General features: G+C 36.9%; 2 protein-coding genes across 11 annotated transcripts in view; both read left to right on the top strand.

The window, feature by feature from the left end:
* Positions 1-14,814, top strand: part of SLC38A1 (solute carrier family 38 member 1) — a 64,275-nt gene that overhangs the window by 11,184 nt on the left and 38,277 nt on the right. For 8 of the 10 annotated variants that reach the window (XM_081058513.1, XM_081058517.1, XM_081058512.1 and 5 more), the window contains 3 exons: positions 5,638-5,855; positions 12,362-12,437; positions 12,748-12,863. In XM_081058513.1, the coding sequence (XP_080914639.1) occupies positions 5,734-5,855; positions 12,362-12,437; positions 12,748-12,863 (314 nt within the window). In that variant the 5' untranslated portion in view covers positions 5,638-5,733. Of the gene's footprint in view, positions 1-2,751; positions 2,869-5,637; positions 5,856-12,361; positions 12,438-12,747; positions 12,864-14,814 lie in introns of all 10 variants that reach the window. The other 2 variants (XM_081058511.1, XM_081058519.1) reach the window with 1 other exon arrangement.
* On the top strand, positions 378-870 carry LOC308501702 (small ribosomal subunit protein eS24-like; the record flags this gene model as incomplete). Its single annotated transcript, XM_081058520.1, has 1 exon — positions 378-870. One exon carries the CDS (start codon positions 378-380, stop codon positions 768-770), a length of 393 nt encoding a protein of 130 aa, XP_080914646.1. The 3' UTR covers positions 771-870.

Raw genomic sequence — 14,814 nt, 5'->3', positions numbered from 1 at the left:
TTTAGGCCTAGTACTTTCTCAAAACCACTGACCTGACTATCATGATTGATTCTTAGGAGTTGAGCTAAGAGAGGTATGATTTTAGTAGTTCTTCAGAATAAAACACCAAAGGTGATTCATAACAATTTTAAAATTAAGGGAATGTGATTGGACATTTAGTGATATTAAAGAATTCTTATTATTTTTTAGGTTTGATAGTGATATGGTGGTACTGTTTAAAAAAAAAGAATTCTTACCTTTTAGAAATATGTGATGAAATATTTACAAACGATTGAATGTCTGGGATCTGTTTTAAGATAATTCTGTGTGATCGTGGGGGTAAAACTTCAACAAGACTGGCTGGAATCAATAATTGTTGAAGTTGGGGCACTGCCATCATGAACGACACAGTAACTATTCGGACCAGGAAGTTCATGACCAATAGACTACTTCAACGGAAACAGATGGTCATCGACGTCCTTCACCCTGGGAAGGCAACAGTACCTAAGACAGAAATTCGGGAAAAACTAGCCAAAATGTACAAGACCACACCAGATGTCATCTTTGTATTTGGATTCAGAACTCATTTCGGTGGTGGCAAGACAACTGGCTTTGGCATGATTTATGATTCCCTGGATTATGCAAAGAAAAATGAACCCAAACATAGACTTGCAAGACATGGCCTGTATGAGAAGAAAAAGACCTCAAGAAAACAGCGAAAGGAACGCAAGAACAGAATGAAGAAAGTTAGGGGGACTGCAAAGGCCAATGTTGGTGCTGGCAAAAAGTGAGGTGGTGATTGGATGACAGAAGGAGTAAAGATTCGTCAGTGACTGGTGATTGAGCAGATTTTTCATGAGAGGACTAATAAACTAAGTACTTTAAAAAAATAAATAAATAAATAATTGTTGAAGTTGGTACATGGGTCTCATTATTCTAGTCTGTCCACTTTTACATATTTTTAAAGGATTCCAGAACACAAAAATTTTAAAGGGAGGAAAAAATAAAATTAAGAATATTAGTCAGGGTTTAGTGTAACAGAAATCTTCTATGTATGTTAAGCAAAAGCAATTTATACAGGGAATTAAGTGCCTATAAATTGTTAGAAGAGATGACACAGCAGGCTGTAGGTTGGGCCTCTAGGGATAATTACCAGAATCCCACCATTCAACTGGCCTGCTAAGAAAACTGCTACCTGTGCCTCCATCAGGAAGCTGGGAAACCAGGAAGCTCGTTTCACATTGTCTCAACTACATGCTCCAGAAACACATCACTTGAGCCAAATCTGATCATCAGGAATCCATAGCCACAATTGTTGGCTCCAGTGCTATCTACTGCACCTGCTAGAATAGTTCCGGTAAAATGGATGCTTTGCACCTACCACCTTGCTCTCTGATTGATGGAATATAAATCATATATAGAACCCTAGCTGCAAAGGAATGTGGGAAATGTAGTTTTCAACTTTCCATCCTGTATAGAACTGTACTAGAAAGAAGTGGGAACAAATATCGAGCAGGCCAATCTACCACAAAGTATTAATATATTAGCAATTGAAATTGTATTTTTGCTTATTTATCCTCAAAAATAATTTTGTCCAGTGTTTAAGTTACAGCATATTCTTTGGTTTGGTTTTCCCTCTATGATCTTTTTTTAAAAATCAGCTTGTATCAAAACCATCAAAAAACACATAGAGTATCTTGCTCCCTTTACTCTAGCTAGGCTCATCTGAATGGTCTTGTAAGTCTGTTCTGTACACATTTGGCCTCCTTGTCTCTGCCTGTGCTGTTCCCAATACAAGTAATGCCTTCCCTATCCCCCAGTTTAAATCCTACCTAATTTTAGACATAGTTCAAGTCCTAACTCTTTGTAAAACCTTACTTGATTTCTCAAGGCCTCATTTACTTTCCTTCCTTTCCTCCCTCCCTCCCTTTCTATATGTACATATGTATGTACATCTGCTCTGAAATCTTTCTGGACTTATTCTTTATTCTACCATATAGTTTGTTTCTATTACACAAATGTTTTATGGTATACTGTCGCTTTCTATGGATATAGTCTTGCTTGCTTAAATAAGCTCTATGCAGTGTAAGGCCATACAAGTTTATCTGCATATCCTTTCTTTTGACACTTAACTCCATGAAGAGTAGAGAATAAGTTTATGGATTTTACATTGATACGATTACTAAAGTGTACCAATAAGCATACAACGATAATAATGCTTGCTAAAGAGTACCTCACAATTGAGGTAATGGGTTGGAAATGTTCTGTGCTGAGTAAATTGTAATTTGTAACCTAATATAAACACTGAGAGATAGTAATTATGGTTGGATTAATATCAAGATCTTCACATGATGACCCCATTTGGCTTTTTAATTAATTGTACAGTCTGATAATTGCTTCAATCTTTCAGTGAAACTATAATTCGTTGTTTCTTGACCTCCACCTCTGTGCTGTTGATCATGTTCTCCTTCACTGAGAAGTCTCAGCTCAGGCCCCATCTCTGCCTGTCAATCTCCTGTACACCAAGCAGTGTGACTGTCCAATGGTAATGGGTTGGGTGTCAATTTATGACACAGTCAAGCAGCTGAGCAATCATTAGAAGTAATGTGTAGACCCGTGTTTACTGACATAACTCAGGATAGGAGACCTTATCTTGTTAAGTGAAAAGAATCAGCTTGTATCAAAACCATGTTTTAAAAACTCTATGGTTTGATTTACAGTTTTATAAATGTATGCAGATTTTTATTTGTACTTATTCTTTTCATTTAACAGATATTTATTGAGCACCTACTGTGTACCGCGTGCTATATATATATATGCATAGAAAAATCCTAGAATGTCATACTCCAATATATATACAGAGATTGTCTCTGCTTGCTGAGATAACAGGTGACTTTTTTCTTTTTACTTGCTTCCTCCTTCATTTGCAAACTTGTAGTTTCTAATTTTTCTACAAAACCCTGTATTTTTTATCAATAAGGAACTGATAAGTTTTTAAAAAACACTTCTTCAAAATGTTTACAGTGTAATGCTATATGAAAAAAAGTAGGTTAAAATCTCAATGTTAAATAAAAGAGAGAGAGAGAAGAGAGGGAACTAGAGAAGGAGGGAGAAAGAAAAGAAAGGAAAAGGAAAAAAGGAAAGGAATATAAGAAGAAGGGAGGAAATATATCAAAATCTAACAGTGGCCCATTTTTGAGTAGTGGGATTTCTTTTACAGTCTCTGTTCTAAAGGATCTATAGTAAGCATGTATTAGTTCTAGAATCAGAAAAAAAATTTTTCATTTTTCAAGAGCCAGTTCAAATGTGACTTTTCTATTAAGCTGTCTCAGATTCCTGAATTTGACCTTTTTCAAACGTTTTAAATCCCTTCGTCACTTAGCACTCAAAATACATGATAAATTGAATGGATAGTATTTCCTAAGTGTGGCCTCAATCTTAGTGACAGGTGTCACTAACTTTGTTAATTTTCCCCATTTTCTGGTTTTTATTTTCAAGAACAAGTTAGATTTCAGGTAGGTTATTTCATAACAATAAAAATTTATTCTAAAAAAAAAAAAAGGAGATTTAGGACACAACTAACACACAAAGAAAAGACTAGATGAAGACACAGCAAGAAGGCAGCTATCTGCAAACCAAGGAGGGAGGCCTCAGAAGGAGGCTTGGACCTGTTCTTGGACTTCTGTCCTCCAGAACTATGAAAAAATAAATTGCTCTTTAAGCCAAAGGGAAAAAAAATTTTTATGTGATTAACTTAGCCTAATACTGACGTATTTGCCTAATACTGACGTAATTTTAGTGACCAGGACTTCCTATTATCTCTATTCTTTTTCCTTTTCGTCCATTTTTTAAATGACTAGTTTTTTGTATATATGTTTACATATATATGTATATATATACACACACACATACACATATGTGTTATTTGTATACACACACACCCACGCACACACATATATTGATATGAACGTTTAAATTCAAACAGCAGATTCCAGATCTACTGTTAAGTCAATTTTTTCTCTCCTCAAAAAACTTTTCTCTAGTACCCTTTTTCCTATCAATTTGTGGAGAGAAAAGACTCCTTAACCTAGAGTGGAAACACCATCCACTGAATCAACTTCCAGCCATATAGGAGAGAGCTAGAAATCACCCCGTCTAGTCCATTTGTGCAGGTTTCATCAAAGGGGTCAAAAGGTGAGAGTGGAGTTCAGCCTTTTTAACACACGTCCACTTTTGCAAAGTAAAGACAGGTTGCAAACATTGCTGCTGTATGAAAGTACTAAACACATTTAGAAATGGCGCAGACTCTAGTACTACAACCCTAGCTAGAAGAATCAGCCCACAGCTGCCAGGTTGGCTGTACACCAGGAGTTCATGGCACTCACATCTCCCTGTCCTGGCTTCCTGCTTTCCAGGCAAGGCCCTCCCCTGCAGGAGGTATTAGAATGTATTGATGGTGGAAATTGGAAAGGATCCTGGAACCAGGGGAGTTTCATTCTAGATAGGAGACTGTGAGAATAAAAAGGAATAGCGTGTGGCCTATCTGTTGGGAAGAGAAGAAAAAAATTCTGGAAAAAATATCATTCTAGGGTACTTTCTATGGGTCCTGAAAATATCAGATAGAAAGTGTTTCTTGGGATACAATAGGAATCTTAGATGGGCACGTTGGTGTTTTGAGTCTTAACTAGGTTACAGTCATCTTATGGAATTCAGGATCAAACAAAATATCAAAATATCATCCAATTACCATTGAAGGTAAAAAAAAAAAATCTCATTGACCTTCTGCTTCATTCCATGATCTCCATCAACTCACTGAGATTCTCCCAGTGAAGGTCCTGCACATATGAAGGCCCTGCTTTTGAAAATTTCCCCCTCTTGCCACCTGCTTTTTGATTTGTGATGCTGTGTGTCTGAAATTCTTTCCCCTCCTTATATACTATTGGTGACTCCCCAGAACTTTAAATTACATTCATCCATGTAGGGGAAAGTGTGAATTCTGCAAATTTTTTGTTTCTGATGAGGAAATATTGTTTCAGGTGGATTAACCTAAATCCCCTGAGTATGATTTTTTAATTCCCTAATTCCTTGACATGGAGTGATTTCATTGAAGAGATTGATTTAATCTCTTGCAGTTGATGGATAAACTGTTTGTTAAATTTCAAAACACAGATTTTCCTTTGCTACTTGACCTCTAGGTTGGGTAGTTGATCCCTCATGATGCCATTTATGGAGGATTTGCGTTTTTATTAAACTGGGATGGCTAAATCAGAGGTGCTTTTGTGCCTCTGCAGTCTTACCCAGCTATATGTGTACCCTGTGATCTGATGCATTAAAATCACCAAATTGCTTCCATTTTAAACACTGTTTTATAAAAGAGTATCCATATTGCCTGCAGCTGACATGATATTTCTAAAAATGTGAGCATAAAGATTATGGTATATGACTCATTTTACAGTTAAAAATTGGGGAGATTTATGAAGGGCATAAAATTTAGAGCCTCTATAACTTGACATACAAAGATTGCTTTTAATGTTTCAAGTAGCAAAATGTAAAAGTTGCATTATCAGTAAATTAACTATTTGTTTACTTATAATAGTTCATTTTTAATCAGTGGTGATACTCATATGTTTAACTGTTTTTCACTGTGTTGTATTTTAGGGGTGTCAAGCTTATATTTTTGCTGCTATCCACTTGTAAATACACTCAGAACAGGAGAATTTGGACAAATTTTTTGACTATAAGTACTTTCTAACCATGATGCATTTCAAAAGTGGACTCGAATTAACTGAGTTGCAGAACATGACAGTGCCTGAAGACGATAACATTAGCAATGATTCCAACGATTTCACTGAAGTAGAAAATGGTCAAATAAATAGGTGAGTACTTTTCTACTAACACTTTCTAGCCAATAAAAGAAATGTCTCCAAAATGTTAATTTTCAGTTATTCTCTTGAATTATTCATTACTAAAGTTATGCTCCATTTGAAAATGTAATTTGAATTTCTTATGTGACATCTGTTGGGCACAGTCTGCATTAGCAAATGAAGCAAATAGGAAAGTAATTTATTCATCCTTCCAAATCTTTCAATTGAGTCTAATAAAAATGTATAAATATATTGGACCCCAACCAACCCTAACTGTTCAAAAGCTCTGTGCTTATGAATCAGAGAGACTATTGGAATTTCACTGCATCCTATATCTGAATGCATACTCCAGTCATCTGACCTGGCCCACATTTTAATCGAGAAATGGTCCAAGTTGCCTTTTCCAGTGTCCCTGTCCTAAAACTACAAATACATCATGACAAGCATCATTTGTAACATGGATTTTAAATAATAATAGTTGAATCAAATGGCTCTATGAGAAAATATAGTAGAGAAATAGTACATGAAACAGAAAATTAAAGATCCCATGAGAAAGAGGAAGTAGAGAGGCAGCTGTGACCTCTGCATGTCCTTCCAACTCTTGGGTTCTGTTTCTTAAGTTACAAGAGTATGGCCAAATGTCTTTATTAATTTTTAATGATTTGGGGAATTCTCTGACCTACTGATTTTTATAGCCAGCTTGTGTGGATCCCTTAGCAGGAAGCTCTCCAGCTTGGGAATTAGTGGTTCAGCTTGTTGGAAGCATAAAGTCTCCTGAAAGGCAAGGATAAGAGAATACAGGGGAAGAAAATTAAAAATAAATAAATAAATAAAAGAATACAGGACTGCTTATCAGAACACGAGTGATGTTGCACTTTTTTTTGCAGGGCGTGTCAAAAGGAAATTAGAGTGGAGAAAAATGAAAGCATTATGTCACCTAACCAGGCATCTTCGTAGAAATCATTTCTGATAGTCCTCTCTACATTCTGAAATAGTGTATATATAATTGAAAGTCCAGCAGAGGATTTAGTTGTCATTTACATATACTCGGAAGTTTCAGCCTTGCCTCTCCTCCTTTTTCTCTTCCTTAAGTGTTCTTAGAGGTTAAGTCTCCAACCCAGACACTTCTTCATTGTCATCCAAGTATAATTTACTGTGTTGTGATATTTCTTATTGTTGGCCTCAAGTTCACTTCTTTCACCTTTTCTGAGTAATTCATAATTACCATTTCTTGACTGCCATCTGTTTTAACGTATATTGCCATTTATTTTTATAACATCATGCAAAGTGTTCTTTTGCAAATAAAGAAATTTTAAAAATTTAGTTTGCAAAGATGGAAACTGAGGCTCAGAAAAATAAAATAACTTACCCAAGGGCATATGTAGGGCTGTCTGAAATCCTTGTCTTTCTACTCAGTCTTACTGCTTCTGATTATAATGCTCAGGCATTAGTGAAAAATACAGTCTTTACTAGTTCTGTTAAACTCTACCAGGGCTAATTTATACTCTATACTCCTCAAGTGTTCTGTGGTCGCTGCTGACCTCCACTTAACGGTGCCTGGGATTCCAACCATTTCCTAAGTAGGGCACTTTGGTTTTATAACGAAGCTTCCTTCCCAAAGCCATGCAGACTGTGAGGACCTTAAAATGAGCATCACTTATCATATTAAGTTTGGAACCTGAACTTCATCTTAAAAAGTTTTACTTACTAAAAATACTAAGTTTTTAAGGTGGTTACCACTTGCAGTAGGTGGAAGCACCCATTGTCGCTCCTGATGGGCACGTAGGCACTTTGCCCAAGTGGGCTCACTTCCCCCTAGACTCTGAGTAAGGTGAGGAACTGGTAGAGTGGGACTGCTGTTGGGTGTTGACCACTTGTTTTGCAGAGTTTGGTTCCACTATTGAAAACGCAGTGTGATGCATTTATTTCTTCATTTATTTTAGCTCCCCTCTTTTATTGACATAGTTAATGAATCTTGCTTCATTTATGGCTCTAGGACAACTAAAATTAAAAACAACATATTATGGCATGAAGCCAAAAAGGTAAATAAAAATAAAAAAAGACCCCCTACCATGATTCCTGCAAAAGCTACACCTAAGAACCTCTCATTCTTCTTGCAGCTTTTCCACATTTGTGGAGAAAGGTAGGCCCAATTATATGCATCTAAGAGAACCATCTCCCAAACTAGTGAACTTCTGTGCAATGGTGCCTTTTTTTTTTTTTAGGAAGCCAGAGAAAATGTTGAAAACAAATGTTGATCTCTGATTACCTGGCATCTAGCTGATAGCTTTGCCTGGAAACTTTTCACTAGGATACACTAAGAATCACTTTTTAAAGTTTAGATAAAAATAGAGTAGAACCATTTGGGCATTAGGATACCTGCTCTTATACCAGTTCAATTGTTTTATTTCATACCATGATTTTTGGGTTATGGTCATAGAAATCTATACCTGGAACAGCAAAACATTTAAAAATGTCCACTAGACCAGTATTGCTGACATTTTAATATGCATAAGAAACATCAGGAAACCTTGTTAAAATGCAGATTCCGATTCAGTAGGTCGGGGATGGGACCCGAGATTCTAATTTCCAGCAAACTCCCAGGTAATGCTCATACAGCTGTTCCATGGACCACACTTTGAGTAGCTAGCTCTAGACTCTCCCTCTAGATGTGAGTTTCTTACTTTCTCTTGTAATATCTTCTATGTCGGAAAATTCTTTCCTTGCTTTAATTGCTCCCGTTACAATTAAAGTCTGTTTTCTTCTATTTTCAGTAGAGTTTTTTCATCAAGTAAGGTTATGCTTACCTCTCAGACTTTTTTTAAATGCCTGCTGTTTCTTTAATTCTTTCATACTTTCCAGTCTCTTTGTTACTTGCTTTTTTCCTTCTCTTTTCCTTTTATATAGTGTTAGAGTTTCAGGGAAAGAACTAGGAAAGGTCATTTAAGTTCAGCCACTCATCTCTTGTGTTATGAATTCTCAAATGACACACTATAATCTAGTAAGAACACGATTGGTAGAGATTAAAATAGAAAGATTATTTTCCTATTGTACAACCCGCCTTTGTTGCATTATTGTTGTTGATTTACTTTTGGTTTTAAATAACTGCTCTCTGTTGCTCGCCTCCTTCACACCACCTCACTCTAACGCCTACATTCTTTTTAAGGCTTTGTCTATTGAAGGTCAGCATGACAGCCACTGCAAGTTTTTGTTTGGTTTTGTTCTCAGAACAATTGGCTACCTAATAGTTGATTCAGTTCTGCTTTATGGGTACGGACTGACCCAGTGAAAACTCTTTTTTAATAATACTTTTATCATTCCGAGACTGCATGTCAAAAGCACCTTCTCCCATTGCACATTTTTAAGTCAATAAAGAGAAATTTTAACTCAATTTCTTTGCCAGAGGTCAGTGCTTTTTCACACGCAGTTGCATTTTTTTAAATGGTAAGATAACAGAAACTTCTGATAAACTGCTTGACCTAGTTATTTTAAATGGACTTTTCCATTATTAAAAAGGTTGTATTTTGTGTTTTTTTAAAAATGGTTACAGAAATACAAAGCAAAGACTTAAAGACTAAAGAGAAGAAAACATTGAAACACCAGAAAGAGAATAAAGAGGATTTCTTTAAGTGCTTCATTCTTACTGAGCTCAATTTCTCTGTAGCCTAAGCTACTCCCTAATTCCTAAATAGAAGATGCGTAAATGGTTGGTTTATGGAGGGTTCCTCTGAGTGGCTAATGGATGGGCAGGTACATTTAAGAAGGAGCTGAGGGACTGAGAGCACTCCATAACCACGTTGGATGCAAGATGAGTTCAGTAGCATCGTATGTGCCACAGAAAAAGCAGTAAGTAGGTCAGAGTCAGAAAACTCAGTTCTAACCAGAGTATCAGAAGACTCATGGAAGATGAATGAAGCCTTTGAACTGACAAGAAGGCATTGGCTGTGAGGAGGATGGAGGGCCTCCTGAGTGGGGAGTAGATTCCCACCGCTGCCTTGTTTTTCTGTCTCTCCTCTCAGAAGGCTATGATCTTTGTCTCCGTCCTCACCCCCTCTTGGGAAGATCATTTTGAGGAGCAGAGAGAGCTGAGATTGGGACATTGAGACAAAATCAAATTCACCAATACCTGCAATTGCAGAGTGAGGAATTTGTACTTGAAACTTTTTTCAGTGGGGAGCCAGTGACGATTTTGGGGAAAACCTATTAAGTCTCGCGGCAGACACAAGACCAGAAGAGGCAGAACCAGGGAGGCACTTGACACACAATGTGTGTTTTTAATGGTTATGAATTCTGACCTCTCTGTACATCAGTTTCCTCCTTCTCGTCCCACAGAAGTTCTGCAGAAAAAAGCTGGAAATCATGCAGGGCCCTTATTCTCCATCCGCTGTATTGCATAATGTTTGACCCTGCTAAATGCTGCTTGTGTCACGGTGCCCGCATTCCTTTCTCCTCTGCCCACTACTCCTACACCACAAATTCTGGGGGGTGTGGCCGGGCCAGGAACATAGATCAGCCCTCGGAGGTTTGTTAGTGTTTTATTCAGTTAGTTTGAAAATGTTAGAGCTTTTTCCTTAATTGAAAAGTAGTGGAAATCTTCTTTGGAAATGAAGTGCCTCCACAAGAAAGGCAGATTTTCAGGGTGAAGATTTGGTAGACTTGAGTTGGCTGTTAAAATTAACCTGATGAAATACAGTCTTTTATTTAACGGCAGATTTATTTTAGAAATCAATTTCATTTTGGAAAGTCCAGCACCCACGTTTCCCTAGGCTGCCTGTGTGAAAGGGAAGGCTGCTTTCCCTGTCCCTCTCCAGCCAGACCTGTAAACCTCAATTCTGTGGAAAGATTTAAAATGTTAAGGGCAAAAGAAAGGCCAAATGCCACACAACTGCCAGATTGGTCTCCAAAGACACTGCTTTCATTGTGTCCTCTCTTGCTAAGAATCTGCAGTACTATTTTTCAGGCCTCTGCCTTCAAGTTTCCTTTGGCTAATCCCACCTGCTAATGGTTTTTCCTTCTCTGGATTCCTTATCTCAGCTCAATTTTTCACAGCCTGACGTTCCTATTTCGGTGTTAGCTGGTGTGGTCTTTCCTCAGCTGGAGTGTCAGCTCCTGCATGTCAGGAGGCCAAAGTCTTCTTCACCTTCCTTTTGATCTCTCACGCTAACTGGCCAGGTTCTAGGCAAAGGCAGATGGTGAAGGGAATGAACCACAGGTGATGCTCTGAGGCGAAGTCTGTAGTATGTATACTGCCTGTCTCTGGTCTATCCTGGCAAAATGCAAACTTGGAGAAGAAATGCCAGGGAGAAAGCCAGACCCGTTGGATTAAAGATAAAAAGGATAAATAAATGATGTATATGTTTTCATTAAAAATGTTTTATTGTGAAATATAGCATCAAAGTGTATGAAAATGTAACATAGTTTAAAAATATATGCTTCTTTAAAATAGTTCAGGTCACGTGACTTTACATTTATTAGTGAAAAATTTACTGTGATTAGCTATTACTAAGACCAGATAATTAAATTTCCAGAAGAGCTATAAAGTATGTGTAACATGTTTCACTAATACATGCAACAACTTGCCCATAAATGGACTTTTCTTTGAGAATAGAACTTATTTTTTTAATGGTGAATTTTTTTTTTAAATTAGAAGTTTAGGCCATAAAGTTCTGATATTAATTCTGAGTATGGTTCTTAGAGCATTCCGAATTGCTATTTCTATATATTTGCATATAGTTTAATCTACTCAGCCTGTCTAAATCTTTCTCATCCCAACTCAAGTCCCACTCCCCCTGTGGAGAGGAATGATTAATGTCTATTGCTCTTATTCTATGCCTGGAGTTGTACTGATGTCCTACTCCTGCTCTCTTATTTAATTCTCCCTGTAAGTCCATGAGATAATGTAATAGTGTTACTCCCACTTCACAGATGAGGAAACTGAGGTAGCATGCTCTCACAGCTAGTGAGGATTTGAACTCAAGTTCTAAATGCCATGCTTTCTTAAAGCCCTAGCTCTGCCCTTAACCATGGACTAATGCCCTGACTTCCCTCACTGTAATTTCCTGGTCTCAACTCTTTTGGCCTAGTGTGTGCACCTCTCATTACATACCACATGTCTCCCTCATCACCTTGTCCAGTGACTTGCATATAGCAGGTGCTGAAGGATTATTTATTTGATGGGACAAGCATTGTTTCCTTTTTTGCAGGGAAGAGGGGATTCTTATTTAATAACTCTGTGCTCCAGGAATGTGAGCTCAGAAGGGATCCTGCATCTGGTATTCTTTTAAATGCCAGCTTTATAGTATTCCTGACATTATCTAACTTTCAGTTGGAGAAAAATCTATATAAACATGAACTTACATTGCATATAGTGTTTTAATTTATTAGTATTAAAATCATTTGATATTAGAGTGATAACTTTTCATGTGTGATATGTTTTGGTAAGTAATAAACCACTTAGGTATAATGTTAAGCTTCATATCATTACCATGAAGTTAAATGTATTATATATGTCTTTACAGCAAGTTTATTTCTGATCGCGAAAGTAGAAGAAGTCTCACAAACAGCCATTTGGAAAAAAAGAAATGTGATGAATACGTAAGTGTCATTATAATAAGTATGCTTATTTTTTTAATCAATCACATAAATTGGGACAGATGTTTTTAATTCATGTAGTATAGTACCAAAGGCATAGCTATCTGTATTCACCAGGATATTCCCCAGATCCTATGTATTTTCTCCAGAAATCCATTAAAGAAAACGAGACCACTGAGGAAGGATTTCTTGAATTGAATTTGTGTTGGGTCCTAATAGTACTTCAATAGTGCTTCCTTTGAAGCACTACTGAAGTGTGAGGGACTTCTTTGGGACTGTTTGGCTTAGTGTGAATATTTGTCTCTCTGTTCAGATCCCAGGCACAACCTCCTTAGGCATGTCTGTCTTTAACCTAAGCAACGCCATCATGGGCAGTGGGATCTTGGGACTTGCCTTCGCCCTGGCAAACACCGGAATCCTGCTCTTTCTGTGAGTGTTAACAATTGCAGTCCTGCAATTTTTAAACTGGAGTTTCTCTATGTTTCTGTGTATGCAGAGAAGAAATTGGAAATATTTCTAGTTTTTATTTCTTCTGTTTTTACTAACCTGGCTAAGTTAACAGTACATACTTTTGTATTGTTTGTTTGACTGACTTTCCAAGGTGCACCTAATGTGTGTAAGAAAGGGGAAGGAGGAAGTCTTCTTAGTGATCAAAAATATTGAAATAAGCATTTGTAAGAAAGATTAAAAGATTTGAAAATAGCTTTTTTTTGTATCTTTGAACTCTTTACCTGTAACTTTAAATCTCAGCTAAATGGTTGAAATACTAAAAAGTGTTTAATCCAACCAGTTAGCTCTGTGGTATTTGGATTGCTATGGAATATGTACTGTATCCAAAAGTAATTACAAATTTGTTTGTAATAAATGTTCAAGAAGCACTGAAGTTTCCAGTGTTTTAAAGGTGAGAAATTAGCATGTACTTTTCCTCTGAGAGTCAGTAAAAAGAAAATGGGCAGTTTTCTTTTGAAATAAATTCATCACAAATAGTTGAATGAGACTTTCTGCCAGTACACGGACTTATTTTCAGTTAGAACAAGATGAAGACAGATCATAGAATTTATAGTAGGAAAATTCTCACCCTCTCAAACCTCAAAGAAATATCACTGGTGTTTTGCCTGATAAGGCAAGGAGGAATCGTGCCATTTCACCCCTGACTGCACTCACACTCTTCATTGGCTTTGCTCAGTAGTTCTCATGGCCAGATCATTTTGATGGAAGCATCATATCCTTGGAAGCAGTGGCCAAATGGCTACTAATCCTAAATGGTGTGTATTCCTTTAAAAAGACTCAGAAAACTGTGATGGAAGTGCATTGCTTCCCATTCCATTACTCAGGGACCAGAAATGCCCGTCCATGCTACACCATATTAGTCCAGAGCACTAGAGATTAATATTCTCATTTTTGTATGTAAACTCACTAGAGGTGTCCTTCCTAGAATTAAAACAACTCTGTATAGGACAGTGAATTCAATCTCCTTTTGTTCCTTATTGTCAATCTAACTCAGTAAACCTGACTGTAGCTTCCTCTCTTTATTGCCCTGAGTAGATGTTTCTATGTGGCTTTTCTACTTAGGTATATCTTGAGCTAAGTGTCAGGTATTAGGGGAACATGACAGAGTTGGACAAAATATTTGTATTGTGATTTTTTTTTGTATATATGAAACTCTGACCCTCTGAGGACTACTTGTGTTGCTGCACTTCTGATTTTCAGTGCATTGACATGAGATACCTGACTGCTACTCCCTATTCCTCTTCTAAATGCCTATGTAGTCTTAAAGCAAGTTGCGTAGCCACTCTGAACTTCAACTGCCTGCTCTTTAAACAAGGAAATTGCACTGGAGAAATGTCAGAACCCTGCCAACCTCCAAAACCCTATGGTTCTGTGACTATTTTTCATCATTCCAAAGCTGGAAATATGATCAGTTCAGAAATGTTTTACATTTATTTATTTATTTATTTTTAGTTATTGTAATATGTCAGGTAGTTATATGCTAACATAGGGTAAAAAGTCAATTCTTTGATAATGATAACAATTCTTGTTGCTCTTACTTTGTGCCACGTACTACTCTCAGTGTTTTATGCTGAATCCTTACAAGTCTATGAGAAGGTATTATTGTTAGTTCCCTGTCTCACGGATAGGGGAACTGAGGCATAGAGAATACACTTTTATTTTGAAGTCTCTTTGTCACCATTCTGGGAATTCCCTTCACCTCTCCTCTCTGCTAGATCCTCTGTTTCCTGTATTCCATTTCTTCCTCTTTCTGTATTTATTTCCTTGCTTTTGTTGCTTAAAAAGATGAATGAAAAAAAAATATTGAGGCCTTCATGTCTGAAAAATGGTTTTATTCTCATTTTAATCTTTGATTGGTAGTTTGGCTGGA

This window comes from Rhinolophus hipposideros (assembly GCF_964194185.1).
Source record: "Rhinolophus hipposideros genome assembly, chromosome: 9".
NCBI classification, from domain to species: Eukaryota; Metazoa; Chordata; class Mammalia; order Chiroptera; family Rhinolophidae; genus Rhinolophus; species Rhinolophus hipposideros.
The sequence above is the reverse complement of the archived record's forward strand: the minus strand, read 5'-3'. Positions and strand labels throughout refer to the sequence as shown.